We start from the raw sequence: 27,426 nt of genomic DNA, 5'->3' as shown, positions 1-27,426 counted from the left end.
CAAGATGCAAATAGGAAAATGAGAAACAGGGATGGCTTCTCTTTCTCTGGGCTTGAGTTGCAAATTTTAATTTAACTACAGTCAGAATGATTTTACAGATCAGGGGCTTGGGCACCTATGACAGTGCATTGAGTCCCAGCTTAAGAACGGTAGTGACTATCACCTAAAGGCAGCTAGTGGAAAGGGGATGGGCTGGGTGGTGATATGTAACTGTCGCTGGAAAGCTCTGTGTATGAAACACAAACTAAAAGAAAATTTTGCTCAAATTCTCCATGGAGAATATTTTTATTTATTTATATTCTTCTTGCATACTCTAAAACGCACAGTGTGAATTTTTCTTTCCTCAGAAACAGTTGTGAGCCTGGTCAGTTCACTGGAGCTCTTCAGAAGGTCTTCGGAAACGTTGCCTTAGGTTTGAGCTAAGCGAGTCACAGAGATTGGTTATGAGCTACTACAAAATTTTAGGAGATCTAGTTACTATCCAACAGTTACTAGAAAAGCATTGAGAACACCAGACATATAGCCAGACAGAGAGCATAATAGAAGAGCAGATGTTATTGAAGTCATGGGATTTCCATATAGATGATTCTATGTACAGTATCAGAATTCTCTTTCAGGCAGCAAACTTATGCTTCGATCATTATTTTAAGAGCACTCTAATATAAATACAAGTCTCACTAATTTTAATCTTTTTTCTTTGGCTCACAAATGCACATAAATACCATAAACAGTTTCCTGAACTTACTGCATTGATATATAAATAAGATACATTACAAATGGGAAGAAAATACAAGACGTCTCTTTAGCATGGTAAATCTCTGAATATAAATAAGCAATTATCTCATTTACCTACAATTTAAACAGTTCATTGAAATCATTACATGTGTTCTTCCCCTACCCTCCAAAGGTCAGACAACAGAAATATACACAATCTACACAAATTAGTCCTTAAAAATACAACAACAGCACACCTGTAACAATGACTCAGCTACGATTTTCCCCAACCAGGATACTAATGGAGAGGGTGTGACTCTTGTCATCTACTGGTACTTTGTCTCATTCATCATCACCTCAGGTAGGAGAAACACTGATAACGAGGTCAACTCTCACCAACAGTATGTCCCTTGGTCCCTATGACACAACATCTTGAAAAACATCTTTCCTGGGATTCTTGGGCAAGCTGGTGTGCAGCATGTTTGGCCCACCGGTAACTGCTGAAGGGAAAGTTAATTCTCTGGGAGTGGGAGACATGCTGTGATCTGTCACAAGCCACACTCACGACACATACATATACATATATAGAGAGAGGTATATATAACTGTACATATATACTGTGTTCCTAGTGGGCAACTTTTTAAAAAGAACAGTATTTCCTATGAACTCTAACAAGCTTAAGTTTTTAAACAATATTTCTTGAGATATTATATTTGTCCCTCAGTGAAATAGCCTATGGGGTTTAGCCATTTACAGAGGTGGTTCTAGAGAGCCAGAAGGAAAGAGAATCCCCATAAACTCGTGTTCTGTGGAGGGCAGTTACAGATCCTGGCCCAGTCTTTCTATCTCCTCAATGAGGAAGTCAATATCAGACTGTGTTGCAGCTGGGTTCGAGATGACCATCCGGAAAAAGTTGGCCTTGTCCCCCTGAGGCTGGTAGCCAACCATGGTCGTGCCAGACTCCATCATCAGTGCTTTGATTTTGGGAGCAACCTTGTGATGGAAAACATAAAACAAAACTCAAGACCAGTATTAACACTGCTCTCTTTTAAACAATCTGACCCACTTCTTAGTTGAAAAAATAGAGCCATATGCTTTTCACTTTCCGTATCTATACTGGCATAAAGGCAAACATTTTGTATCTGAGTCTCTTCTGTGGTTACTTTCCAATGACTGAGGCCACCCAATCATAAATTCCCTCAGAAACTACTCTGTGGCTGACTTTTGAAAGTCAGTTCTGGAACAATGATAAAATAAAAAACAAAAACAAAAAACTCTTATATGCTGCAACACAAATTAAGGCTTCTGAATAATCCAGAGCCCAGGATCCACCTGGCACATAGACTATGCTCAATGAGTATTTGTTAGATGAATGAAATATTATATAAATTCAATACAAATACCAACAACTACAAATACTATAATGGATGCAGAAATCAACAACTAGGATGAATCAGCATTAGAGTGGACTTGAACATTGTAAAAGACATTTTAATAGACACAGTTTAATATGGAAGTTCCTAGAAATATGTATATCATTCAACTGCCCTGCATACAGCAACCTATGACAGGGCTGCGTCCCACCCTCCCACCCCCTGCAAAGGGACAATCCAGATTCAAAAAGAATGTAACAAGATGGCTTCCTAGCACCCCAAGTCTTTATTTTTGATTTCTTCCCGATTAGAAAGACACATTAAAGTGTGGATGTTCTGACCAGTTAGAGAAATTGCACAGGGTTAGATGAGACAAGGAGAGATTCCATACCCTGTGTAGTTTTTCCCGTCGTTCAGGGCTATCCGGAATGCCCCTGAGGCTTTGTGGAATATACCAGAAACAGACGTTTGTATGCTCAGGCTGCAGAAATTTTCACAAACAAACAAACCAGAAAATTATGAGTACTTGAAAGAAAGTTGTTCCCAAAGCTCTATATACATTTGGCAGAAGGCTCTCAGACCAAAGAAAAAAAATTTTTTTTTCTAGAAAGGGCTTCAAGAGGCACCTAAGTGACTCAGTCAGTAAGTGTCTGCTTAGGTCATGACCCCAGGGTCCTGGGATCTCCCTTTCCCTCTATTGCTCCCCCTGCTTGTGCTCTCTTCCTCTCTCTGTCAAATAAATAAATAAAATCATTTAAAAATGGGGTGGGGGGGCTCCAAGTCCACCTTGAAGACAATGTTACTTCTATACCAGGGGGAACAATGCCTAGTTTATCCAGTCATATCTGGCCAGAGAACTGCTTCCTCTAACCAATTTTCTAGACGATATAGGTGGTGTTACATGGTTTATGAGTGGATTTTCTTTTATTGAACACTGACTCCTATTCTTTTGGTCACTACTATACAACTCAGTTCATGACATGGGCTGTACCCACAGCAAGCATTCAATCAATACTAGTATGACAAGTACCTCATTGTGCACAACGTACATACGAACTCAGGGCAGAAACAACAAAAAAAATTTTTTTAAGAGTGGGGAAGGGGAAGGAGAGAGGGAGAATGTTAAGCAGGCTCCATGCTCAGTGCATGAGCCCAAAGCAGGGCTCAAACTTACAATCCTGAGGTCATGACCTGAACGGAAATCAAGAGTAGGATGCTTAACCAACTCAGGAGCATGCCAGGTAAAGTCCTCTTATCTACAAAGGGCTGGTCAAGAGTTGTACCATTTTAGAAAAGGCAAAGGGCAGAAGTCTTCCCAATGCTATCAAAAGAGAAGTTCCTAGACACAGAGGGAATTAAACGAAGAGTACATAAAAATTCAGAAGCACCTTCTGGCAATGTGGGAAAATATGGCTTCAGGAGCATCCCTCAGTAGATTTTCTGGAAATGCTATGCATCAAGTCCATGATGACAACTTACCTCCCCATCAAAAACCATCTCAAATTCTTCTCTGTTTTTAATCTTGGCATAGAGGTATTCCGCCAGTTCTAAGCATTTGTTGATCTGATTTTCAAATCCCACTGTGCCCTGGTTTAGAAAAAGAAAAGTCATGTTGGTTAGCGATGGGTTGCTTGTTCCTGTGATGAGCATTTGAGGAAGCTGTGCTGACCCTGTCTATTGGAAATCTGCGTAAGAGTATTCTTGGAGAGGGTTAGGAAGAACTACCTAATTAAACGAGTACAGTTTCTTCACGGCATCACAAACGATAAAAGGAAGCATGTCTACTCTCTTTTGAAGACACTCTAGTCTCTGGGCACTTGGTCTCTCTAGGGCTCCTAGCTCCCTTCCAGTCACTCACAGCCTGGACCTGAAGCCCGTTGTTCGTTTGCCTTAGCAGAGCGGTACTCAAAGTGTAGCTAGCTGTCCACAAGCTGTAACTGGTCCGTACAAATACGAGAGCAGAAATTGAGATTCAGCAGCAAGAAATTCGAACAGCATTTTGACAGTAATTTTATGTCTACTGACTCTAGTTTGAAAAATTGATGTCTAAGCTTTACACAGTTTTTTACTTCATTTTTCTACCAATTCATCATTTATTGTATTGGTCCATGATAGGTTAAAAAACAATAACAACTGGTTCTTCATGGAGGAGCTGGTGAAATACTACTTTAGAACCCACCTTCCCTGGCCCTAACTCCTGGCCAAGCATGTCCCTATACTCCCTGGCAGGCTACCTTCCACAGAACACAGTATCATCGCTTTCTGGGGCCAGCCAGGCAGGCAGGTGGGGAAACCACTGGTCTCAGTACATGTCCTGAGATTGCAATAGCTCTAGCTCTTGGCAAACTGGTTGAGCACGAGTTTCAGAAGCCAGCAAGGCTGATTAATAACAGCAGCATGGGGACTGTCGAGTGGGTTGGTGTCAACAAGGCGAGCAGATGCGCAAGGCTGGCCTGTGGATCGTCAGTAGGCCAGGGCAGGGCCCAGCACAGGCAAAAGCATGAGCCTCCCCAAGTAGTCACTGCTGAATGTGATACCTTGGCCGGTCCACTTTCTATTTTTCTTCTTTTTAAAGATTTTATTTATTTGTCAGACACAGAGAGAAAGAAAGAGAGAGAGGAGTGCGCATGTGCACAAGCAGGGGGAGCAGCGGGGAAGGGGAGAAGGAGAAGCAGACCTCCCGCTGAGCAAGGAGCCCGATTCCAGGGCTGGATCCCAGGACCCGGGGATCATGACTTGAGTGGAAGGCAGATGTTCAACCGACTGAGCCACCCAGGCATCAGTCCACTTTCCACTTGAGAAAGAAGCCCGCACTGGGGTCCCACCTCAGCACTAATTCACTATGAGCCAAACTCCTGGCAGATGGTTCAAGAGTTTATTGTTGGGCAAAATGAAGACGTAAATTACTGATGTAGGCCATGTGGTCATTATATTTCTAAAAGATAGGGCTCTTTCTCTTGTTGCAATTCATGGCTACTTATATGTTTAAAATACCTATGATTACTTTGTGGTAGAAATCAGACTATTTCTATATTAAGACAAAATGACTTAATGAAGGAAAAAAACTAATAATCTATCAAATCCATCCTACAGAAAAAACACTTGACTAGATGTCTTGCTGGAAAACTTCATCGTTTTGGTATTAGTAGACACAATCTTAAGTGTGGAAATTATTAAAATTAATTTATAGTCGGTAAATAAAAACAATGGTCGCACTATAAAGCTATGAAATCAAATTGCCTTAGTTGATTACATACTTTTGAAACAAATAATCGAAATGGCAATCCTTTCCCTCACCCATATTTAGGGGGAGATTCTACTCTACTAGTTGTTTTTTTTCTAGACACATAAATGCAACCTAAAAGATTGATGAATGCAGATGCAACATGACTTAGTCTAACAGTAGGATTTCTCAGAATAAAGTATGCAGTTTTCTAGAATAGCATATAAAGTATGAATGATGGGAAAGCCATTATTTAAAAAGAACTAAAAATTGTCCCATATAGCCCATGATTCGAGGCCTCATAAAGAACTTCAGGGTTCTGCATAGAATAATGCAGCAATTTCTTTACACCTGCACTAAATAGTTTCAGCATCCCTAAGGACGATGGAGAAAGTCCTCATCTTGGCAAAATTTTTAGTTGTTGTAAGAGAAAGTTACAAGGAAACTTCATGTTAATTCCAACTGAGAAGACTGAATGAAAAGAAGGTAGATTTTGACATAAGGGATAAAGTGATCTCATTTGCAAACAAAGAACATACAGTTAACTCAATTACCCAGGTATTGATTACACACATATTAAATTATCTGTGATATATCTTTGTCTCCCTTCTGCCAGCCAGCCTGTGCACACTGCATTTCTGTCCTACGTCCTGAATTCTCTCTTTCGTACCTTTGCTTTCCACATCAGCCAGAACTTAAAAATGTCCACGTGGCGGCCACACTGGATCGCCTTGTCCCCGGTGTCATAGGAGACATCATACTGCTTGTCTGGCTGGAAAAGGTAGCCGGCACACATCTGGTTGCATCCTTGGAGTATACCCTATCATGAAAATCAAGACAAGCTTGCATCTGTATTCGTAGGTCAGAGATGGGAATGGCTTTGAAACGGGGTTGGTAGGGGAAGGAGGGACTTGGGATCCCATGCAACCTTTCTTCTAATGTCTTTATAAGGCCTTGCGTTTGTTCTGGTATCTTTCTCGAAAACCACCCTTGGAAAAACTTTTCCCCCTTCTCTCTATCCCTCTGATTAGAAAATGACTTTTTTAGTCTCTGATGCTTACAAGAAGGGACCCACTGTCCCCTCTAGGGGACATTTAGAAATGTGTGGGGTGTTTCGGCTTGTTTCCAAGACTGGGACGTACTGCGGTATTCAGTGGACAAGGGTTGGGGATATGAATTCCCTGCAGTGGGTGGTACGGTCTCATGTTGTGAAGAATTTTCCTCCCCCAAGTGACCCCATCCCCAAAGTCTAGTCTTTTCCAGGATCTCCTGTAATGTTAACAGACGTTATTAGGAACGTCGTAAAAAGCCTGGGCAGGTTCTGGTTCCTACAAGCTGGAGATCAATTTTTGGAATGCTTCAGTGTATCCACATTTTACTGGTACAACAATGCTTTTGAAAGCAGGGTCCTATTATTAGACACTTTAAGAACTAACTTATTTCCAGACGCTTTTTAGTCAACATTCCTTGTTGTCCTAAGTTGACATTTGTAGATGTTGTTCTGCCTAATTTACTTCAGCTCTTGGGACCGCAGATTCACGGAAAGAACTTGTGGTATGTTCCGGGGAGCACTTCTATGGACTAAGGTGAGAGGGGGTCACCCACCCGATGGCTCTCACGTTTGCTCGTACAAGCATGGAGGGATGGGCAATGAAATGATGCCCTTACAGTTTCCATCATTGGCAGGGCCCTGAGCGCTGAGCAGTAGGAAGGGCAGTAGAGGGCAAAGCCAAGAGGAGGCACTCGCTGGCTCTCCTGGAGGCACAAGGGCAGGGAAGAACGGCCCTGTCGTTTCAACAGGGCTGGCAATCTTGTGTGTTTGTCAAGTACAGTTAAAAAACAAACCAACAAAACAAAACCCAAACCGAACAAAACCACACTTTTTCCTTCTTGCGCCTTGTAAAGGGCACCGAGGCTGCCAGCTCCTCTTTGGAGGCGGTACAGACCTTTTCCTTGACAAGAATGGCAGAGCACTGCAGGAGCACGCCCATCATCTTGTGAGGGTTCCAGGTGACTGAGTTGGCCCTGAAAGAAGCACATGATACACTCTGAGGAGAAGGTGCAGGAGTCAGCAGGAGGCACCCGTCCTCTTGAGGAAAACGCCACCCATTACAACTGCAGTGGTATGTGCTGCCGCTGCCTTGTCCCCCGGGTAGGCTAACCAAATAGCAAACTAATATTTTGTGGGTAGTCTCAGGGCCTTATGTTGCTGACTGGCTCTTCTAAATAATTGCTGTTAAGAATAGCTCTCATTTATGAAGAGTGTTTATTGTATGTCCTACTATTCCAAGAGCTTTACTGAATCCTGGCTCTGACATTTGCCAGTTTGGGCAAGGAACCTAACTCCCCTGAGCCTCAGTGTTCCCATCGGTGAAATGGGGACAATAGTGTCTACTTCCCAGAGGTTAACAAAGGATAAATGAGTAGATACATACAAAAGGCTCATAGATATGCCTGGAATATCTAATCCTCACAATAACGCTCTGATGTAGGGACTCTCACTCCCTCTCTTTTACATGGAGAAACTGAGGCATGAAAGGGTTAAATGCGTCACCCAAAGTCAAACAGCTGGGCCGAGTGCCTGAGCCGAGAGTCAAGTCCGGTGGAGTCAAGTCCAGGAGCCAGACTACAGAGCCGGTGCTCATAACCCTTCCGCCAGCCTGCCTCCCTCTAGGCAACAGACCCTGGCTTCCCTCTGCCTTCCTGTTCTTATTAATAAAATGGGCTGGCGATGCTGACCTACCTGCTTATGAGGTAGTGTGAAGAGGGACCCCTAAAAGCAGGGCTCACTTGGATAACTCTAGATTTTGACTCCTTAGCAACATTATTTATGAGCCAAATGAACACAATGTTGCCAGTGTAGGCTGCCATGATGGCTGAACAAGCATGGTTTCCTAGCAACCATATCAGTCGTTCAGACACAATGACGGGTTAAGCAGCACACTGGCTGAGCCATCACAGAGACCACTGAGTCGCGTGCCCAGTGACTGAAATGGGGTAATCTTCAGTGGTTTACAGACTCCTTCCGAACAGCCTGGCCCAGCACTGGGCTCTGCACTTTCATACCCGAGAAGGAGGCTTTCCCCAGACCCAGCAACTGGCTCTGAATTATACTGCCTGTGTTCTCCCTAGAGCTAAATCCTTGCTGTGAATGTTGAACCTCTTCATCTTGCTGAGGTCTGTTAGATGGAGAATAATTTAGTGTCTAGGTGGTGATAGGGTAAGTACTATGTTTCAAGAAGAGGTAAGTCCTGAAGTACTTTTCCCCTTTGGACATAGTACAATAATCTTTGTGAAAGAGACCTGTGAGGAACTCTTTAAAAAGGTGACTAAATGTTTGGTCATCAGTGTCAGGCCATCTTTAAAAGGTAGTGGATTTAATCCATTTTCTCATAGCTATCATTCACTGAGTCATTAAGAAACTTCATTTAGATCTCATAAAATGTCTTAAATGGGTTTTTGAACTTAGAGGTCTGAAGTGAAGAGTTCTTTGCTGTTCCAAAGGTAAAGTAACAAGACATGATATGGATTCAGTTTCTTTTAGAAGACATATGTGCTTTAAAATGTTAGAAAAATCTGTGCAAAATGTTTCAGGTTTTCCTGGATTCAAAGGCAGAAAATGGAAATTGCCTGATAAATCTAAAGTACAGTTGGATTGGTTCATCTACATTTAGTATATTATTTTTTAAGTCATAGGGTCATGTAATTATGCTTCCATGAGTCAGTCCTACTCAAGTCAGTCCCATTCACCTTGACACTGGCCTTCCAGAACTGAACCAGAAGGGAAGAGGCATAGTAGAGATAACTGAAACTCGAGCCAGAGTCCTCGTTATGAGAGAAGCTGCTGTGTAGTTTTCCCCTCTCCCCATTCACCTCTCTACCTCAGTTTGCTCTCACCTCTTTCTACTTTGCTCCAGCCCCACTGGCCTCTTGGATGGTCCTCCAACTTGCCAAGAACAGACCTACCCCAGGGCCTTCGTACTTGCCCTTCCACCATCTGGAATACTCTTTTAAGTATCCTGGCTTCCTGTCTCCCTTTATCCCTATATCCATTGAAATGTCACATTCTCAGGAAGGCCTCTGACCGGGCACCTGTGTGTCTCAGTCTGGTGAGCAACTGCATTTGGCTCAGGTGGTGATCCTGGAATCCCAGGATCGAGTCCCACGCAGGGGATCCCTGCTCAATGGGGAGACTGTTTCTCCCTCTGACCATCCCTGTGTCATGCTTTCTCTCTCTATCTCTCTCAAATAAATATATAGAATCTTAAGAAAAAAAAAAGGCCTCTGACTACCCCATCTCAAATGGCATGCCTTTGTCTTCACTGTTACCTAACCCTGCTTCATTTTTCTTTACTACGAGACAGACTAAATATCTCCTTATTTATGAACATCTAGCTCACTGGACAATAAGCTTCAGGAAGGTAAATCTCCCAGTTGATAACACCTTCTAGATCCAGCCTTATTTTTCCTACGTGTGCCAGATACCCATTTTTTTAAAGAAAAGTCTCACAGATGGCTGGACTGAAGGTGGGTGACCGAGTATTCACATCCACATCTGCCGGCTCATGACAGGTGCTCAGTAAATATTTGCTGAATGAATACATGGATTGAGGTGAGTTTGGATCAAATTGTTGGAGTCAGGTTAAAATCATGTTTCACTCATGACTGCATTGTCTCCGATTAGAAGCTTCTGTTCCTGACACAAAACGTGCCAGGTTAGCAAGTGAACACAAGAAATGGTTTTAATTCTAGCTGGCAGGGTAGGGGCCTGGTTCTCCTAGGCTGAGGGGGGATGTCCTGGCATCAGTGAGTGAATTGGGAAAAGGCCAGATGAGCTTTGATGCCTCAGTGCTCCTCTGGGTAATCTTCTTTGCCTCTTCAGCCACTGTAGGTGACAGGAGAGGGGACCGCGATTTGCAATGGGTGCAAGATCCAAACATGCCAAAGGCTTTGACCACCAACCAAGTAAACTCAGTGACTGAGAAGAACAGGGAAAAAGGTGGTGGGGGCAGGGGGTCAGTTTGGGAGCCTGTGCAGAAATGGCTCAGTTCCTGGGGAAGAAAAAGTAAAAAGTAGGACCCCTCCCCCCGCCGCCACTGAACTTCAATGGTGAGCCAAATTAGTTAGATCAACCAATCAACTGAGGTAGATCAACGAAATTAGTTAGAACTACTCCATTCTCAGCAGTAAATTTAATGACAGAGAAGAGCGTACTGAATCCAAGCCCCTTTCTGTGCTCTTGACAAATACCCTCCTTTAACCTCGAGATCCCTGCACAGCTTACGTTCTCTTCTTGACCAGCTGACGACGCAGCAATCACGTCTGTCGTTGTGTTCACCACGTTGTGTTGTCACCGTTCGCTTGTCTTTCTCTTTCTCAATGGTGAACTCACTGAGGACTCATCTGACCGGGAATCATTTTTGATTTCCCAGTGCCTAGCATACAGTAATTCCTCAGTAACTGCCTACTGAACAGGTGGATGTAGTCCGATGGGTGTAAGACATTGGGACTCAGGGAGGGACCATCCGCGGATGGGGTGGCACAGCCTGGGTGGCCGCGGATGAAAGGCCTGGACGGAGGGCGGCCCTGAGCTCAGGCCCTTACCTTTCTATGCCACTGAGTTTGTGGCGGTGCTTCCTGGACATGAGCAGCCCGCCGCCCCAGGCAGCCTGTGAGGACAGAGACAGGAGGGGGAGGGGGGCAGTGACATTGAAGAATCGCAAACCAATCACTCCACATGGCTAATAAACTATGAGAGAGAACGTAAATGGTGACAAGCATGAGTTTGTTTGACAAAAGGAATCCACATTGATTGTTCAGCCAGTGGCAGTTGTAATTATCATTTGTCTCTTCTAAAACTCCCTCCAGGTTAACCTCACAGGGGCTGTGCGAATGATGCGGGTAAATTGGGTCTGAGCCTCTGGTGCCGAGACCCAAAGGCCCAGAGTCCTGTGTTAAGGAAGCCACCGTGGCTCTGGAAATGACCCAACAGACTGGAGCCTGCCATCTGATTCTCCCTGGGGTAGAGTTCTAAGGGCTCCTGGAAAAAACTCAGAAAACAACAGCTCTGTTGGGTTTGGAGGTCCCCCAACAGCGAGACATTTTGGTGGGTACCTTGATGCCTGTTTATGGAACAGCTTGGGACACCACATGACACAACAGCCTTTGTTGGTCATGGGCTCAACAGTCGGGCACATTACCCACCTGTCCGGTTGTGAGAACTTATATCCATAAGAGAATGGAGAGAGAAAAAGGAGAAAATACACCCAATCTCCCATGTGGAAAATGTACCATTTATGTTCCTGGGAAATTTGGGGACTAAATCTCTCAGTTGATAACACCTTTTTTATAGGGCCTATTTTTCCTACACGTACCAGATGCATGGGTTTTTTGAAAATTGTCATAGATGGCTGGACGGAAAGCAGGCAGCTGAGTGTCTAGATTCATGGCTACTCTCCACCCATTGGAGCTGATACATTTTTCCCTCTGAAACCAGCTATACTTCCCTCTGTAACCATTTATCTAGACAAAAACTTCCTGGAAGGGTGAGGGGGACCGAACTCTCACGAGGACCACAGAAGACAGTGGCAGGCGAAGGATGAGTCCTAGCAGATGTCCAGGCCTGTAGTGTGTGCCGTCATGAATGGTGGGCTGGAGGCCACAGGAGGGCGAGCTGACTGGGATGGGGACAGAGGGCCAGCTGGGGCATGGGGAGGAGCTGGCAGCAAATGGTAAAGCAGAGCATTTCCACCCCCACAACACACTGGCTGCTCTGTGAGTTACAGCACTTACGTCGACATGGAGCCATAAGTTGTATTTCTCACATATATCCGCAATCTCCTGTATGGGGTCAAAAGCTCCGTACACCGTCGTGCCGGCAGTTGCGTTGACATAAAGAGGAATAAACCCCTACAAAGGAAGAGAGACAGGGAGATGAGACTTTCCATCCTCCCCCGTCCACATGCAGTAGAAGAACTGCAGGAGCCTTCCTCTGTACCAGAGATCAGCAAGGTGGCTGTGCTGTCAGGTACGGTATTTGGGAGAATTTTGTTGGGCCATCGACTCATTCATTCAACAAATAGTTTTTGAGTGACATTTACATGCCAGGCCCTGTTTCAGAGCTGTGGAGGAATAGAGCAGTGAGAGCAACAGATGGAGACTTCTGTCCTCATGGAGTTAACATCCTAGTGGGGAGTGACAGACAACAAACAAAATTCAAGAAGCAAAATACACAGTATGTTCGATGGCGGTAAGTTCTATGGCAAGCAGGAAAGAGGAATCCTAAGTGTTTGGAGTGATGGGCAGGGAGCTCTGAACATTGTCTGGGTACTATACATTTTAGAAGCTGTGTTACTCTAAGTGTATTGATGTAACAATGATCCTGAAGCATTGTTTGCTTATTTAAAACAAGATGGAAGCCGGAACGTTCACGAATAGTGGACACAGTAAAATGTTCATGTGAACAAGAAACACATGGGTAACTAGAATAATAGGGTGAAGACAGGCTTGGGGGAATCTATGAGTCCTAGGTTTTTTTTCAAGCTCAGTTCCTCCCAAGCCCCTTGTTCGGTCCTAGTGACATTTCCATCCATCTCCTCTACTGACCAGCAAACAGTTAAGCTAGAGAATGAGGTTTGAGGATGTAACCAAAACAACGAGTTGGTAAATGCCGGATAGCTACCTGGGACTGCATCGTGGTTACATCTCATCTGTGAGATGTATTTGTTTCGTATTGTTTAATAGAATTTATTGAGGCTGGATTCACCGAGTACCATGGGCCATCTGCCAAGGCATAGAAGCACTCTGCTAAACAGAAGCCTAAGCTAAAATGGTATTTGTTAAAATGAGATTATACCTAACAAGCAGCAAATAAGAAGCTCAATTAGGCTGTATTTTCTTGATGCTTGGGTAGTGGATTTATTGAAGTACATCAAACTAATCACTTGGCAAAGTAAAGATAGGACAAGTGGCTTAATTAAGACTGAATTTCTCATTTAAAAAAAATGACAATGTATAGACACAGCTTTAAAGTGAAATCATCTCAAATTGGAAATAAGCAAATATCTGAGATTATAATTTTAAGAAACACAATTAAAATTCCCTCTCATATTATCAGACTTTTATTATCTAGGACAGAAAGAAGATATTTTTAAAACTTTGTATTCACCAGAGTTTAGGTGCACCACAGAGTACATACCTTTTGCTTGGCATCAAGAATTTTTGCCTCTAGATCAGCTGGTATTATCTTCCCCCTGTAATTATTAAAAGGGAAGAGAAATTAAAATGAAGAATCAATGAGATTGCACATGAAAAAAACTTTAGCAGCAGCAAAAAGTAATTTAATTGGATATTTTCAACAGACCATTAGCAGCTTGGCATACTGTACTGAGTCAGTGCTTAAGCACAATAAAACAGATTTAACAGATGAACACATTCAATACGTCAAGAACCTAATGTTTACTCTCCCCTCCCTACCTTTCATTGCATTTTATCAAAATCACGTTGTCGGTTCCAAAGCCAAGTGCAGCTCCAGCCTTCTTGATGGAATAGTGACTCTGCAACAAACAGAGGGTTGGGGTTAGAGATGAGACAGGCCCTTGTAAAACACCATAAGCCACAAGCAAGATCATCCAACTCACATGTTCTGAGGTGAAGAGGACCAGTCTGGGAACGGCTGCCATGCCCTTTGTCTTAACTTCCGGGAAGAACTTGTAGCGAGCGGCCATGATGCTGTACATGTTGGAGATAGCTCCCCCTAGGAGCAAGCAGATACATTGGGAGGTATGAAGCTCCATTATTATTGTTTCTAATAATAAAGACTGAGCTAGTGTCTTAAGAGGCAACGGAGGCAGAAAGGGGAGGGACAATATCCTGTTAGGTTTTGCTGGCTTCCCTATTGCCAGGACTTCCCTTTGGTCCCTTTGCCTTGGGAATACGAGTAGTCACTCTCATTACCAGAGCCATCTAGGCAATTTGGCTGGAGGTGATTCATGTACTCCAATGCTCATTCCACCTGAAGCCTAGACAGAAATATAAGAGGTGGCAACGGCAATGGCTGCAAAGAGACAGGTGAGTTACAACTTATCTGCTTTCACTTTCTGCTCCATCTATTTCCTGAACAAAGATGAATCTATTCTCTGAATTAGAAAGACAGAAAAAGCAAGAGTAATGGAGCCTACAGAAGGAAACAGTGACATTGCCTGGATACTCTCCTCAAAGAACAGCTCAACTGAGTTATTGAGTCATTTGGGAGAGCTCTAAGTTTATTAAAATAAAACTAAACTTGTGTTTACTTAAATAAAGATTATTTAAACAAGGAGATTACTTAGACACAAAGATTACTTAAACAAGGAGAATGGAGGTAACTCTCTAGGTATGTCTGGCCAATACAAACTAATCACTTTTGTATCAATTCCTTGACAGTTAAACAGGCAAATTTATGGCCAACTTGAATTGCCCGGACAATTGTCATTCTTATTCTTCTCTTCCCCTTGTATATAATCATGCTGTCTCTAACACCATCCCACAATGCTTCTTAACCTCCAAGAATATTTGTCCTTGTTTTAAAGATTCTTACTGTATCTACATTAAACTAAAAACTCAAAGTAGATATACTATTTTGGCTGAAATCAATTAGTTAACTGATAATGTTGATTCACTGAGTCCCCAGAATAAGCAAATTGCCGTTGACAGACTAGAGTTGTTTAGCATGATTTGAACACATCCTCTGTCAGTTTTTATAGGTGAGGCACAGGCTCTGTTAGGTAATACACACAGAACGCAGCATTCTTGCTAGACTTTACCCTGACAAAGATAAGGCAGAAGAATTGAAAAAAAAAAACTTTTTAAGGTCATTGGTCTTCCATGAACTCACTTTATGTTTAGTGTTCTCGAGGATCCCAAGGATCTATACTACAAATCTTGAGGAGAGTCAGGGAAAGAGAAGAGAAACATACCAGGAGAAAATATCCCATCACCGTCTTTACTTGACCACCCAATTATCTCTCTCATCTTCTTAAGTGTTATTTGCTCCATGAGGACAAATACTGGTGCAATTTCATATGTAAACCTGGATAGGTGGTGAGAAAAAAATGAACATACAGAAGTCAAACCACATGTTTGGAGAACACAGATGATTGGTTTAGTATTTGTACTTGGGTTCTAAAAAAAGGTGTATTCAAAACCTCTCAAACATTTATTTCCTGGAAATGCAGTAAGGCACCAATCATAAAATGCCAGAAACCAGCTTGGGTTACCTAGAGAGGTGGTGGAAGTTCCTGCTCTGTGCTTTCTTATCAACAAAATAGATTTTTATCTGAATGGAATGTCTTAGATGTGGTCCACCCAGAGAAATAGAAGGAAAGAAAATGACTTTCCTGGGTCTCCTTCACCCCTAAGATCTAAGATGATGCAAATACTAATTGAAAAAATGTATTCTAAGTTCTACTTAAAATTGGTTTGCCACTAACGGAAACTGATGGCCAGTTTCATACTTGTAGAATCTATAAAACTCAGAGCCAAAATCTATCTTTTTAAAAACAATGTAAACATCTGAAATCTAACTGTGAATCTAATTGGAAATATTGACCCAGGTTTTAAAGATCTCAATATAATTATCTACGTGGTTTTTCTACTGATAATCCCCAAGGACAGCTATGTTTCTATATTTCTCTGAAGTCAATATCCATTAAGAATAATTATAAGTGATGATTTTCTAATTACCAATTATAAATAATAAGAAGATAGTCAACTGGCATCCACAGCTAACTGTAGGCTCTCAGATATCCTGGTAGGCTAGCTTTCTTTGTCTTCTAACAAACTGATTTGGAAGTAACAAGCCATACTCTTCTCAATGCAATTAAGAATGGAAGCACAGTCAAGTAGACTAGTCACTGAAACAAGATTGTGGTACCAAGGATAGGGATTAAGAGAAATCAGAGAAGGTCCATCCATAGAAAATTAGGTCAGAAAACAAAAAGATTTTTACTGACCCTGGGGCTCTTTGTCTTTCTGCTTTTTGCTTGGTCTCCTTAAGCGTTAGAGCCTGTGGGCTCAGCTCGGACCATGCTTGCTGAAGAGAGACTCCTAGATTGACTCCACCAAGTGATATGTGGAGACTTTATCATTGATTAGGGGGTTTGGGCTGAATGCCAGTCCTGAGGACTAATGGGAATTCTTGCTGGTTTAATGATTTAGAAAAGCTATTTGCAAGGATGAGATAACAATTGTACAATAAGACACAGGTGAAGCTACTAAGTTTTAATCAAGGGGGGGGAAGCAACAAATTAATCACTTGGTGGTAAAAGAGGACAAAGAGATCCTGGAGGACCCTCAGGATATATCTGTTGGTAGAAGAATTTGGTTTCCAAAAAGAATATGTCCATTTTCCTTGGGAAGACCCTTGAAATTTAGGAGGAAGACCCTTGGAAATCATGTGTTCCGTTACCATCACCTCTGGAGGTCACAATCATGCTTTGGTTCTGCTCTGAGCCCCATCACCGTAGCAACCAACACTCCCTCATGTCTGATGGCCTGATAAAGGAAGAAGAAGAGAAGGATTCCTGGTTTAGCCTGTGCTGTTGAGTGTACCCAAGAGGAAAACTCATGATGTGCTTCCAAACATTCTTGAACATATGTGGTATCAATAGTGCCACTGGTTTTTGGAAATGTTGGAATGGCAAAAATGTTTGTGTGGTGGAGAGGTACTGGCAGCAGTATGTGTGCTGGAATTTCATGACACCAGGTGAGAAGGCTTTCTGGCAAAAGTCAAGGAACAAATGGAATCACACACCATAATATCAGAACCTTATCCAGGATTAGATGAAAACTGAGCTGAAGTCAAATCAGTGTTAGATGGCCAGGCAGGAACCACATGGAGAAAGGAGAAATGATGGCACTGAAGGCCAGGGGTTGGTCCACTTCGTGATTTAAATTAATTTAGGTCCCACGTTTACATGAATTAGTGATTCTACCTAAGGACTGGGAACATGGCCATTACTCTCAGGATTAGAAGGAAGAGTTCAGAGAGTTTGATCATGAGACCATTTGATCTCATCTGTTCCAGTTTCCTTTTCTGTGCCAGGTACCCAGTTCCTAAACTTGTCTTTCAGTTTTGTTCAATAAATACATATTGAGTAGTTATTCTCTGCTGGGTAGCATCTTACACACTGAGGAGACAAAGATGTTATAAGACATCATTCCCAACCTAAAGGAGGAAGCGTACTAGGATGAATCCAGCATCTGTTTCTTGGCCTTGCTGCATCCTTTTTTGACAGTTCCTCCTGGGACCTGAAGGAACAGTTATCCCACAGCTAACACCAAGCTTATGCTGATTCACGACTCTAGTCCTAAAATGCTCTTCCTGAAGCTGATAGAACGGTCTAAGGCTGCTGATCCTCAGCCAAGCCTGACAAATGGACTAACATAGTGTTCCCTGTTCCTGACACTTCTCTGATCGTGCCTTCCCATCCTGGACCATATTAACAACAGGGAGTCTGCCTATACCCAATGCGTGAAGTTTACCCTAGAGTTGTGGTTCTTAACTGGGGTCATGGAAGCCTCTAGAAATCCTAGGAAAGCTACTGTCCCTCTCTCCAGGAAGAAAATGAAGATAAGGACATCATTTTTGTATTATAGGAGATTCTCCCCTTGCAGCATGGACTCTAAGTTAGGTACCCCTTTCCTAAATGACAGATAAAAGCAAATAAAGCCAAGAGATCAAAGGTCAAATATGGATTCAAAAGAAGCTGGTTAGATGCTAAAGTCAGAGTACAAGATGACATTTCAGAATCAGAGAACAAGAAGCTAAAACTGCAAAAGGCTGTGGGGTGAAATTAAGAACATGGGATTGGAAGTAAGCATTCAAAACAGGATGGTGAAGATCATGAAGGACACTAAAGGAGAGTTCCGAGACTTTCTCTGTTCTGAGTAGGGTAGTGAGTCTGCCCCTTTGTAGTGGTTCAATTCCACTTCTTAGTGGGATTCACTTCAAACTAAGGCAAATTGTTAAGAAGTTCTATTTCTCTTGTGGCAGAGTCTGCTCGTTGCTAACCAGTATCAATGTTCCCTTACTTCATTCAATTTCATTCAGGGTTGCAATTCACCTAGCTCAAAGACTACATTTTCTAGTCTCCCTAGGTATGGCCATGGGACTAAGTTCTGGCCAGAGAAATGCTATGGGAAATGTTATGTGGAGCTTCTGAAAAGGTTTCTTAGAAGGCAAGAGTGTGTTCCCCTTTTGACTGCTTGCCCTCCCTCCCTCCTCTTCTTTCTTTCCTCCATCTCCCTCTCTCCCCTCCCTCCCTCCCTCCCTCCCTCTCTTTCTCAATCCTAATTCGGGAACACATAAGTAATGGCTAGAGCTCTAGCAGCCAGTCTGCACCATGAGGTGATTCTGAATATGAGAGAGCCACTTGCTACAGTATGGATTAGAAAGTCACAAGGAACCTGGGTCGCTAGTGACTGTCAAACTGGGAGCTTCTTTAATGAGAGAAATAAACAATTTTCTATGTGGACTCTCTAACTTCACACTCCTCCTAGATTTTTCCTTCTTACAGATGTGGCAGATGGCCCATCTTCACCTTAAAAGATAACATATCTGAGGGGAAACTTAGTGAGCCCCTCTGGTGTCCAGAGATGATGAGAGACAGAAACAAAAGAGCTGGGAGCCATCTCAAATGGTGACAGTGACCTATGTAGTGGCTGCCTCTATTAGGTGTGTTCACTGCTCCTTGCATACACTGGGCAATTAAGGCTGGCACCTTCTCCAGTCTTCAGAGCCACTCTGTAGGATGGATATTATTATCTCCCATTTTCTGAAGAAGGAACTGAGGCTCAAAGGAATCCAGCGATCAGCTTTAAGATCTCAGTATGTTTCAGAGTCAGAATTCCGAGCCTTTTTACCTCCCAGCTGCTTTTCTGTGACAAACGAGACCGGCTTGCTACAGATTCCTCTCTAACAACCTGCCTACCAGTACAAAGTGACTGATGACTCCCACAGAAAATTTCTCCCGTGTAATTTCTATGAAAATAAAGCACGGGATACTTGAAACCATAACCTCATAACAAAGGGCTGTGCTAGATCTTGCCATTAAGATTATGTATTGTCATCAGGTGCTTGAGGGAAGGCTGTTGTTCGCACTTGGGCGCTGTTCAGCCTGCACGGTTGTGCTCAGGAGCCCCGTTTTGGAAGAGAAGAACTGGGCATGCCACAGGAAGCTACAGACCTGTGAGGTATTCTTTGGGTCTTCACTGGGTCCTTGCCTGGAAGAAAAGACCTCAAAGCTATATGCACAGGCAGGTGTGAAAGCATGAACACCACCGTTCTTTCTATTTTCTGTGAGCAGTCCCATCCCTTATAACTTTGCCACTTGAATTGGGAGACTGGGTCATTCGTTTTTGAAAGACTATACCGAGGACTATAGTTCTTACTATTAGCAGTGCACCGAAATGCAACAACAGTGCAGGTCATCAACAGGAGTATATTACTAATTAACTCCTCCTCCTTTTGTCATTCTTTCCCAGGTTTATTTTTAACACCAACCCAGTCGGAGAGGGAACTTTCCCAGGGGAGCAAATTTCTGCATCAGCTTCTGACAGTGCCGCCACATTTCATGATGTTCTGGGGGAACGGACTTAGAACAATTTCTAGATAATAGTTATTACTTCTTCAGACAGTGCCTTGTCTCTAGAACTGACAGAAACTATTTCACTATTTTAAATAACCTTCTCTATTGATCTGCGGGATTCGGGTCATATTTTATAAATATCCACTGTGTTCAGTACAGCTGCAATTACTATGTGCCATTTAGTTGGACTGGCCTTGACCTCAGATGGCTGGGACATATTTTAGTGTTTCATGGCTGAGCTGAGGTAAGGAGAGAGTAAGGGACTTGATTTTATGAACACACACAAAAAGGAGAATTTGTGAGATCTCTCTGATTGAAGCAAAACCTTTTAGGAGAATATCTGGTCAGGAACGGTTCAAAAGAGTGGGTTCCTTTTATTTACCTTGAGATTGGGCTACATGTACTAGGGAATTGCAGCTGAGAATCCCACAGAAAACACACATACGGACGCGGGGTGAATTCAGAGCCTATGTTAATAGGAGTACTTGGGCTTTAATGGATATATACCTTTCACTCTATTTTTCTCATTTACTTTCCAAACAGTTATGTTTTTCAAAAGTTGTACTTCCCAATTTAAAATTGTTCCTTAGTGTGAGATGTTCCAATTAAGCATTAGTGTCTTTTTTCAAGTTATAATTAGTACATTATTAGTCTGGGCTTGCTGATATATTTTTATCTCACAAATCATGCCAGAGTGAAGGTTGTAAAGGCAAGTTTTTGTTTTGTTTTGTTTTGTTTTGTTTTTTGTTAGAGGAGGCCATATAAGCAACTGCATCTTTGACCCCAATTCCTCTTGGCTCTTCATAACCTCAGTGCTCCAACACAGACACTCCGTGAAGTTAACCATGACTAGCAAACAGGGAGCATGAAAATCATTTTTGTTTTCCATCAATTTAATCTTTTGTGTCTTTTAGCACTAAAGGCTTCACTTGTCACATTTGCTTTTTAAAAATTTGTCATTGTTGTTTTAAATTAGCAAACAAAACAGGAATCCTTAGTTAATATAAACCAACCTACCTATCTTTCTTTCTTTCTTTCTAAGATTTTATGTATTTATTTCAGGTACAGAGAGAGAGAGTGAGAGAAAGCGAGAGCACAACCCGGGGGGACAGAGGGAGAGGGAGGCACCCCACTGAGCAGGGAGCTGGACACCAGCTCAATTGCAGGAAGCAGGGCTCAGTCCCAGGACCCTGGGATCAGGACCTCAGCCAAAGGCAGATGCTTAACCAACTGAGCCACCCAGATGCCCCAACAGAAACTTTTCTGAATGGAGTTAGATATTTTGAGTCACAGCATTAAATAGCTTTGGCACACACACGTATCAATGTATAATTTTTTAAAAAGATGTATTTATTTATTTGAGAGAGGGAAGGAGAGCATGGGAGGGGGAGGTAGAGGGTAGAGAGAGACGGAGAGAGAGTCTTGGGGCTTGATCTCATGACCCTGAGATCACAACCTGAGTCGACACCAAGAGTTGGATGCTTCCTCAAATGTGTGACCCAGGCAACCCAATGTATAATATTAAAGTGACTTTTCAGGTTTTGTGGCTGGTAGCAGTTTGTTTAAGAAAAACAGAATACCTGGAACTTTAATAACTTACATTCAATCTTGATGTCAAATGGAATTTCTCATTTTCAGCAATACCCTCTTTCACCTAAATTCGTTTTTCAAATCTACTTTACCATGAACTTAAAAAGTGGATGATTATTTTCTAAGTATTTCCACAGTAACTACAAACCATATAATTCTTATGTAGCTATTTAAAAAAATATTGTTAGAAACTTGTTCGATTATTTTCCCTTGGATACTTTAGTAGAAAGTGGTTCCATGAGCTGGGTGTGTAGGTAGTGCTAAAACATTATCGCAGTGTTGAGAGAAAAGACAGTACTCAGTAGGCTATAACGACCCTCCATCAACTTGTAACCTGTCCTTGTCTCCAAATAGGGCATGTGTGTGTAGAGGAAACTGTGGGACTATCACAAGACTCTACCCAAGAAGTACTTGTACCCCAGGGCCTTAGAGTCACTTTCATATAAATTTATAAGAAATTGGAAACAAATGAAGGCTTTGCTGACTCAAACAAGTATGGAAAAAATTTTAAATTCCGAAAAACAATGAGTTCCCTTGAAAGGAGTATGTATCACTACCAGCTGAATTTTGTTTTAGAATTTTTAGGTAAGCAATAGGTTGATCAAATTAGTTTGTGGCTCTCTGGCAGCTTTAACTGTGAAGGAAATACGCCCTAAATGATGAGGACAAATGTGCTTAGAAGGAAAACAGACCAAGATCATATTCCAAATCGTGACCTCTTTAAGATCCATCATTAAGAGACGCTGTCTTCGGAGGTGGCCCTGGCCGGTCAGTCTGACTTCTAATGCTTGGCATAGAATAAAGCTTTACACAACTTTCACTTTGTCTCAGCCTTGTTTTTCTTTTAACATGAAATTTCACATTAAATCCTGAAAGCTGGAATTATTCTTTCTTACAACTGTGCTCTTATTAAATTGCATTATTCATTGAAAATAGCTTATGAAGTGTTTATTATTAAATCAGAATTGTGATAAACTGAAAGATTTTAAGAGACAAGAGGACCAAGACAATTGTAATAAAATTATTATAGAACCATTGGAAGTGGACTTTTAAAGCAACAAGCCATAATCACATATCATGGTTGCTTATATGAAGATAATATGTGGAACTTACATATTGGTATTAGCAGTCGATGTCAGCCATTCACCAGCTAAACCAATGATATCCAATCCAGTGGAGAGCTGGTTGAAAAATCGAGGATGACCTGGGGAGATGAATAAGAGGCAAGCATCAAGGCAAACCCACATTTTTCAAGCTGTCTCCAAAGCAAAAGTCTGGCCATAGAGATCGTGCCTCCATCCTAAGAGTCTAACGGAAGGAAGGGCAGGTTGACCCATGCTATACTAGCCTTTAGCATTACTGAGGGTCCCCAACTTATGCTTCTGAAGCAGAATGTTTTTTAAGTTAAAGAAAAAAAATCCTATGTCATGACACTAATAATCTTTCCGGTATCTAATTTGTTGATTTTCAGATGAACTTCTCTGTCATAATAATTTTTGAAATTACAAATCAGGATGTGGTGTTCCTAGTTTTATTTATAAATATTTCAACTTGTAATTTAACATTTCAAGGATTCAAGATCAAGTGGGTCAACATTAACTGATGGAGGAGAGCCTGCAGGCCTCAGAGAGGGCCTGTGGCTCTGTGGACCAAACCAAGCCTGCGGAAAGTGCCAGGCTATTGCTGATGCTGGGGGCATGCCATCTCTGAATCTCCGTGTCACTCAAATATGATGTCAAGCATTGGCATCTTTTGCCCCTACAGTCAGGTGACCATTAAACTAAATTTATTGCTGAGATGACCCGGCACTTCCTCTGTGAAACAGAGGCAAATATAGGCTCCTTTACGCATCAAGTTGTTGGTAAAATAATTGTTACTACTTTACAACTCTAAAAGCCTTTGCAACACAGAGTATGCTTTAATGGGCTTTGTTCTCAGCAAAGTTTTGGCCAACTTGGCGTTCACAGGAAAACTCGATCCCACATCAGCAGGCTTGGCTAGGCTGTCACAAGGTGTCAATGCAATAGATTATCTAGGGGTGTGTGACAGAGAACTGGTGTTAGAGAGATATGCTGACTGCTCTGTTTCCAGTAGAAATTGCTTTTGCCTCTGAAATGACTGTCCGAGAGCTGCTGTTTGACTGGTCCTGGTCTGAGCCTGCTCTCTAAAAATGTCTGCTCTTCCTCATACGTAATGGAGACTCATTTAGAACATCCAGACTACGACTTCTTATATCAGAATATACTAATCACCATATCTCAAGAGTACTCAAAACATAATACTGGTCTTCAGGAAAAAAAGTGAAAGAAGCATAAACAGTAAGATTAGTGTAATTATGGGCCCAGATTCCAGACATTCATGCAGATGACTCTCAAGAGCTTAGACTAGATCCCTTTATTCTTCTTTGCTCAGTGCCAACAGAATCTATGAGATTTCCTGCAACATGACAAATTTTGTTGCTGTTTGTTAAAAAATACACTATATCCTTTTGAAAATTTTTAACAATAAATATATTTTTAGAAGATTTAATTTATTTATTTGAGATAGAGATAGAGACAGAGAGAGCCAAAGAGAACACAAGCGGGGAGGAGAGGGAGAAGCAGGCTCCCTGGTGAGCAAGAGCCCAATGTGGGGCTCGATCCCAGGACCCTGGGATCATACATTCAATTGACTGAGCTACCCAGGCACCCCTTAACAATAAACATCTCAAGACAAAACCAAATATATATATATATATATATATAATAAAAGGAATCACACTATTTGACAATGTATCAAAGCCACTCAATATGGCAGAGACAAAAGATGGACAAAGACAGACAGACAGACTGACAAAAATGCCCTCAAATAAACATGAAACAGTATCTCTTTGTCCATTGAATACATAAAGGAAATGAAGTTATCTAAAACCTTGCTTTTATCTTACGACTACAGTATTATGCCCCCAAAATCTTATACCAGAATTTCTATCAAGTAACAAAATGACCTCTTTTAAATTTAAATTTCAGTTTGCTATATTCGATGAAATAACAGATGATAGATGTGCTAGTAAGTCAGGTAGGGAGAGAAAGAGTTACTGTTCAAAGTTAACTTTTTCAACAAATAAACTTCAAGGAAAAAAATGGAGGGGGAATCTGTGAAGAGATACTAAGCAATTACAATGAGGAAAACTTGCTTGGATCCTGACTCAGATGAATTGTAACATTTATGAGACCATTGGGAATTGGAGCACCGACTGGATATTTGATATTAAGGAACAGTAAATTTTGGATTTTTTTGATCTAACAATGATATTGTGGTTATTTATTTATTTTTAAAGATATACTTTTTATTTGAGAGAGAGAGCACATGCATGAGTGGTGGGGGAAGGGGCAGAGGCAGAAAGAGAGAGAGAATCTCAAGCAGATTCTCCACTGAGTGCTGAGCCTGCCCCAGGCTTGATCTCATGACCCTGAGATCATGATCTGAGCCGAAGCCAAGAGCTGACTGACTGACTAAGCCATCCGGGTGCCCCAAGTGGTTATTTATTTTTTAAAGAGTTCTTGAGGAGGCATCTGGGTGGCTCAACTCTTGATTTCAGCTCAGATCATGATCTCAGAGTCATGAGATCGAGCCTGAGGCAAGCTCCACACTCTGTGGGGAGTCTGCTTGAGATCCTCTGTCTCCCTCTGCCTCCGCCCCTGGCCCCCTCTAAAAAAAAGAGTTTTTGCGAATGAAGAATATTTATGGATGAAGTAGTATATCTGAGATTTGCTTCCACATAGTAGAGAAGAGGGGGAGGGGTCAAAGTGAAACAAATTTGTCGGAGCTGATAAGAGTTGAAGCTGAGTGTTGGTTCCATAGTGTTCATTATACTATTCTACTTCTGTACAAGTTTAAATTTTTCCATTAAAAAAAGGTGAAAAAGAAGAAAAACTAAGGAAGTTTGTACAGCTACTGTGATGGAGGGCTGACCAGTGTCTGTGTCAGGTCATGAAGAATCTATACAATTCTGGTTCCTTTGTTTGGAAATATTTTATTACTTTGTAAAGAAATTTCCAAATACCATCATCCTCTCTTCACAAATTGTGCCCTGCTCAGTATGTTTTCACTATTAAAACCCAATTCATTATTTTGGCTGAGTAGTAATATCCTTTAAAAACAAAATAAAACAAAACAACCTACCTTCCACTTTGTGTAGCTCCCTGTGGGGTTTACCCAATTGCCCTGATCTACATCTAAATTCCGGCTCGGCAACCAGGAGATGTGTTCTCCTGTGGCCTTGAGAGTCTGCCCTCCTGGGGTCAATGCCCTGAGATGCAGCAGAAGGTTTCACAGGGCCTGGGAGGTCATGAGCTCTGTGAATGGAAGTACCTGCTCCCAGAAGCCGTGCTGAGGGCAGGGATGATCGGCTGCAGGCTAACTATCTAAGTGGAGACCCATGCAGGGCCCATGCTCCTATGACCATGTGATGCTTCCGTTTTGTAGACAATAGGAGCTACTAGTTATGACAAACCCACATGTTTTTCTTTGAAAGACAACACTCTTCTGAGCTTTAATGATCCAAGTACATGGTCTCATCTCTCTGAGAAAGTGAGCACAGAGCAGCCTGACAAAACAAAACAAAAGCCACTGGACTCAAGCAAGCCCAGCTAAGACATCCAGGGAGAATCGGGACCCTTCTTTGATCTAGCTGTGTAATACTACTTGATCTCCATCAGGAATAGGTTAGCCCTCAGGCCAAGGTGAGCCGTAACTAAATCGATGCACGTGCTTTTCTTTAAAAATCAAACACAGACCTTATAACATAATTAAGCCTTGTCCATTCTGCAGTTAATCGAGGAAGCTACACTTATTTCCATGGCCTTGGCAGACCTCATAAGCAGTCTGGGATTCCTTATTTAAAAATGCCTCTTTGACCGGCCTCATTATTTCATTACAACACTTTGTATTTGACACCTGAGAGTCTTACCCAGCTCTGTCACCACCAAGCTCCCTAGTCACAGCCTTAAATCTGTCTTCACGTGAAAGGGATCACAGAGGAGAGGGAGAGAGAAAGAAGAAAAAAGAATGAGGGGCTACCAGGGGCTCCCCTGTGGGGGCAACTTGGCCAAGCCCTGCCAGTTCCTGCAGCACTGTGTGCCCAAGGGCTCAGGGAAGCCAGGCTGCTTCTGGGGAAAGACAGTGTGAGAAGAAAGCATTGTTTCCCTCCTAGGCTTAGAAATAACCGGATAGAGATCCAAAAAGTCCTTGAACCTGAGCCACTTCACCTGAGGCACCTGGGAAGTAAGCACTTTGGCCAGGACCACTGATCAGAGAGGGTTCCTGTAACATGAAAAGGAGGCAAGAGGGCTTCCTCAAGGGCCCCCTGTTAAAGATATGACTCGGAGAGCCTGAACTCCAGAAACTGGAGTAGGATGCAAATGGTGTATGCATATGGGATGCTTTTGCCTAGCCAGCAGAAGGTGCTGTGGGTTGCACTGTGTCCCTCGATTCCTGTGAGTGTGACCTTATTTGTAAAGAGGACCTTTGCCGATATCATCAAGTTAGGGTGAGGCCATAACTGAATGCAGCAGGCCTAATCCAAAGATTGGTGTACTCATGGGAAGAGAAAACTTTGGACACAATCACAGGACGCCAAGGGAAGGTGAAGGCAGGGATTAGAGTGATGCATGTGCAAGCCAAAGAATGACCTCAACCACCAGACGCAGGGACAGGCAAGGACAGACCTTCCCCAAGATTCTTCAGAGAGAGTATGGCCCGGCGCTCCTAAATTTCAAAATTCCAGCCTCCAGAACCGTGAGAGAATACATTTCTGTTGTTTTGAGTCCCCCAGTGTGTGGTCATTTGTGGCAGCAGCCCTAGAAAACTAACATAGAAAGTGAAGGCACTGGGCCCAATCCTCCCCAGTGTTAGGGAC

General features: G+C 42.4%; 1 protein-coding gene across 2 annotated transcripts in view; it reads right to left on the bottom strand.

Moving 5' to 3' along the window:
* Positions 1-255: 255 nt before the first annotated feature.
* GAD1 (glutamate decarboxylase 1) overlaps positions 256-27,426 on the bottom strand; it is a 40,204-nt gene continuing 13,033 nt past the window's right edge. For both annotated transcript variants that reach the window (XM_032880431.1, XM_032880432.1), the window contains 12 exons: positions 22,641-22,731; positions 15,267-15,379; positions 13,950-14,065; positions 13,786-13,865; positions 13,508-13,562; positions 12,103-12,219; positions 10,915-10,979; positions 7,257-7,335; positions 5,981-6,130; positions 3,567-3,674; positions 2,479-2,568; positions 256-1,707 (listed from right to left, as the gene is read on the bottom strand). In XM_032880431.1, coding sequence (XP_032736322.1) covers positions 1,534-1,707; positions 2,479-2,568; positions 3,567-3,674; positions 5,981-6,130; positions 7,257-7,335; positions 10,915-10,979; positions 12,103-12,219; positions 13,508-13,562; positions 13,786-13,865; positions 13,950-14,065; positions 15,267-15,379; positions 22,641-22,731 — 1,238 coding nt within the window. In that variant the 3' untranslated portion in view covers positions 256-1,533. The remainder of the gene's footprint in view (positions 1,708-2,478; positions 2,569-3,566; positions 3,675-5,980; positions 6,131-7,256; positions 7,336-10,914; positions 10,980-12,102; positions 12,220-13,507; positions 13,563-13,785; positions 13,866-13,949; positions 14,066-15,266; positions 15,380-22,640; positions 22,732-27,426) is intronic.

This window comes from Lontra canadensis, unplaced genomic scaffold (genome assembly GCF_010015895.1).
Source record: "Lontra canadensis isolate GAN:19392208 unplaced genomic scaffold, GSC_riverotter_1.0 scaffold69, whole genome shotgun sequence".
Lineage (NCBI taxonomy): Eukaryota > Metazoa > Chordata > Mammalia > Carnivora > Mustelidae > Lontra > Lontra canadensis.
This window is presented reverse-complemented; position numbering and strand designations above follow the sequence as displayed.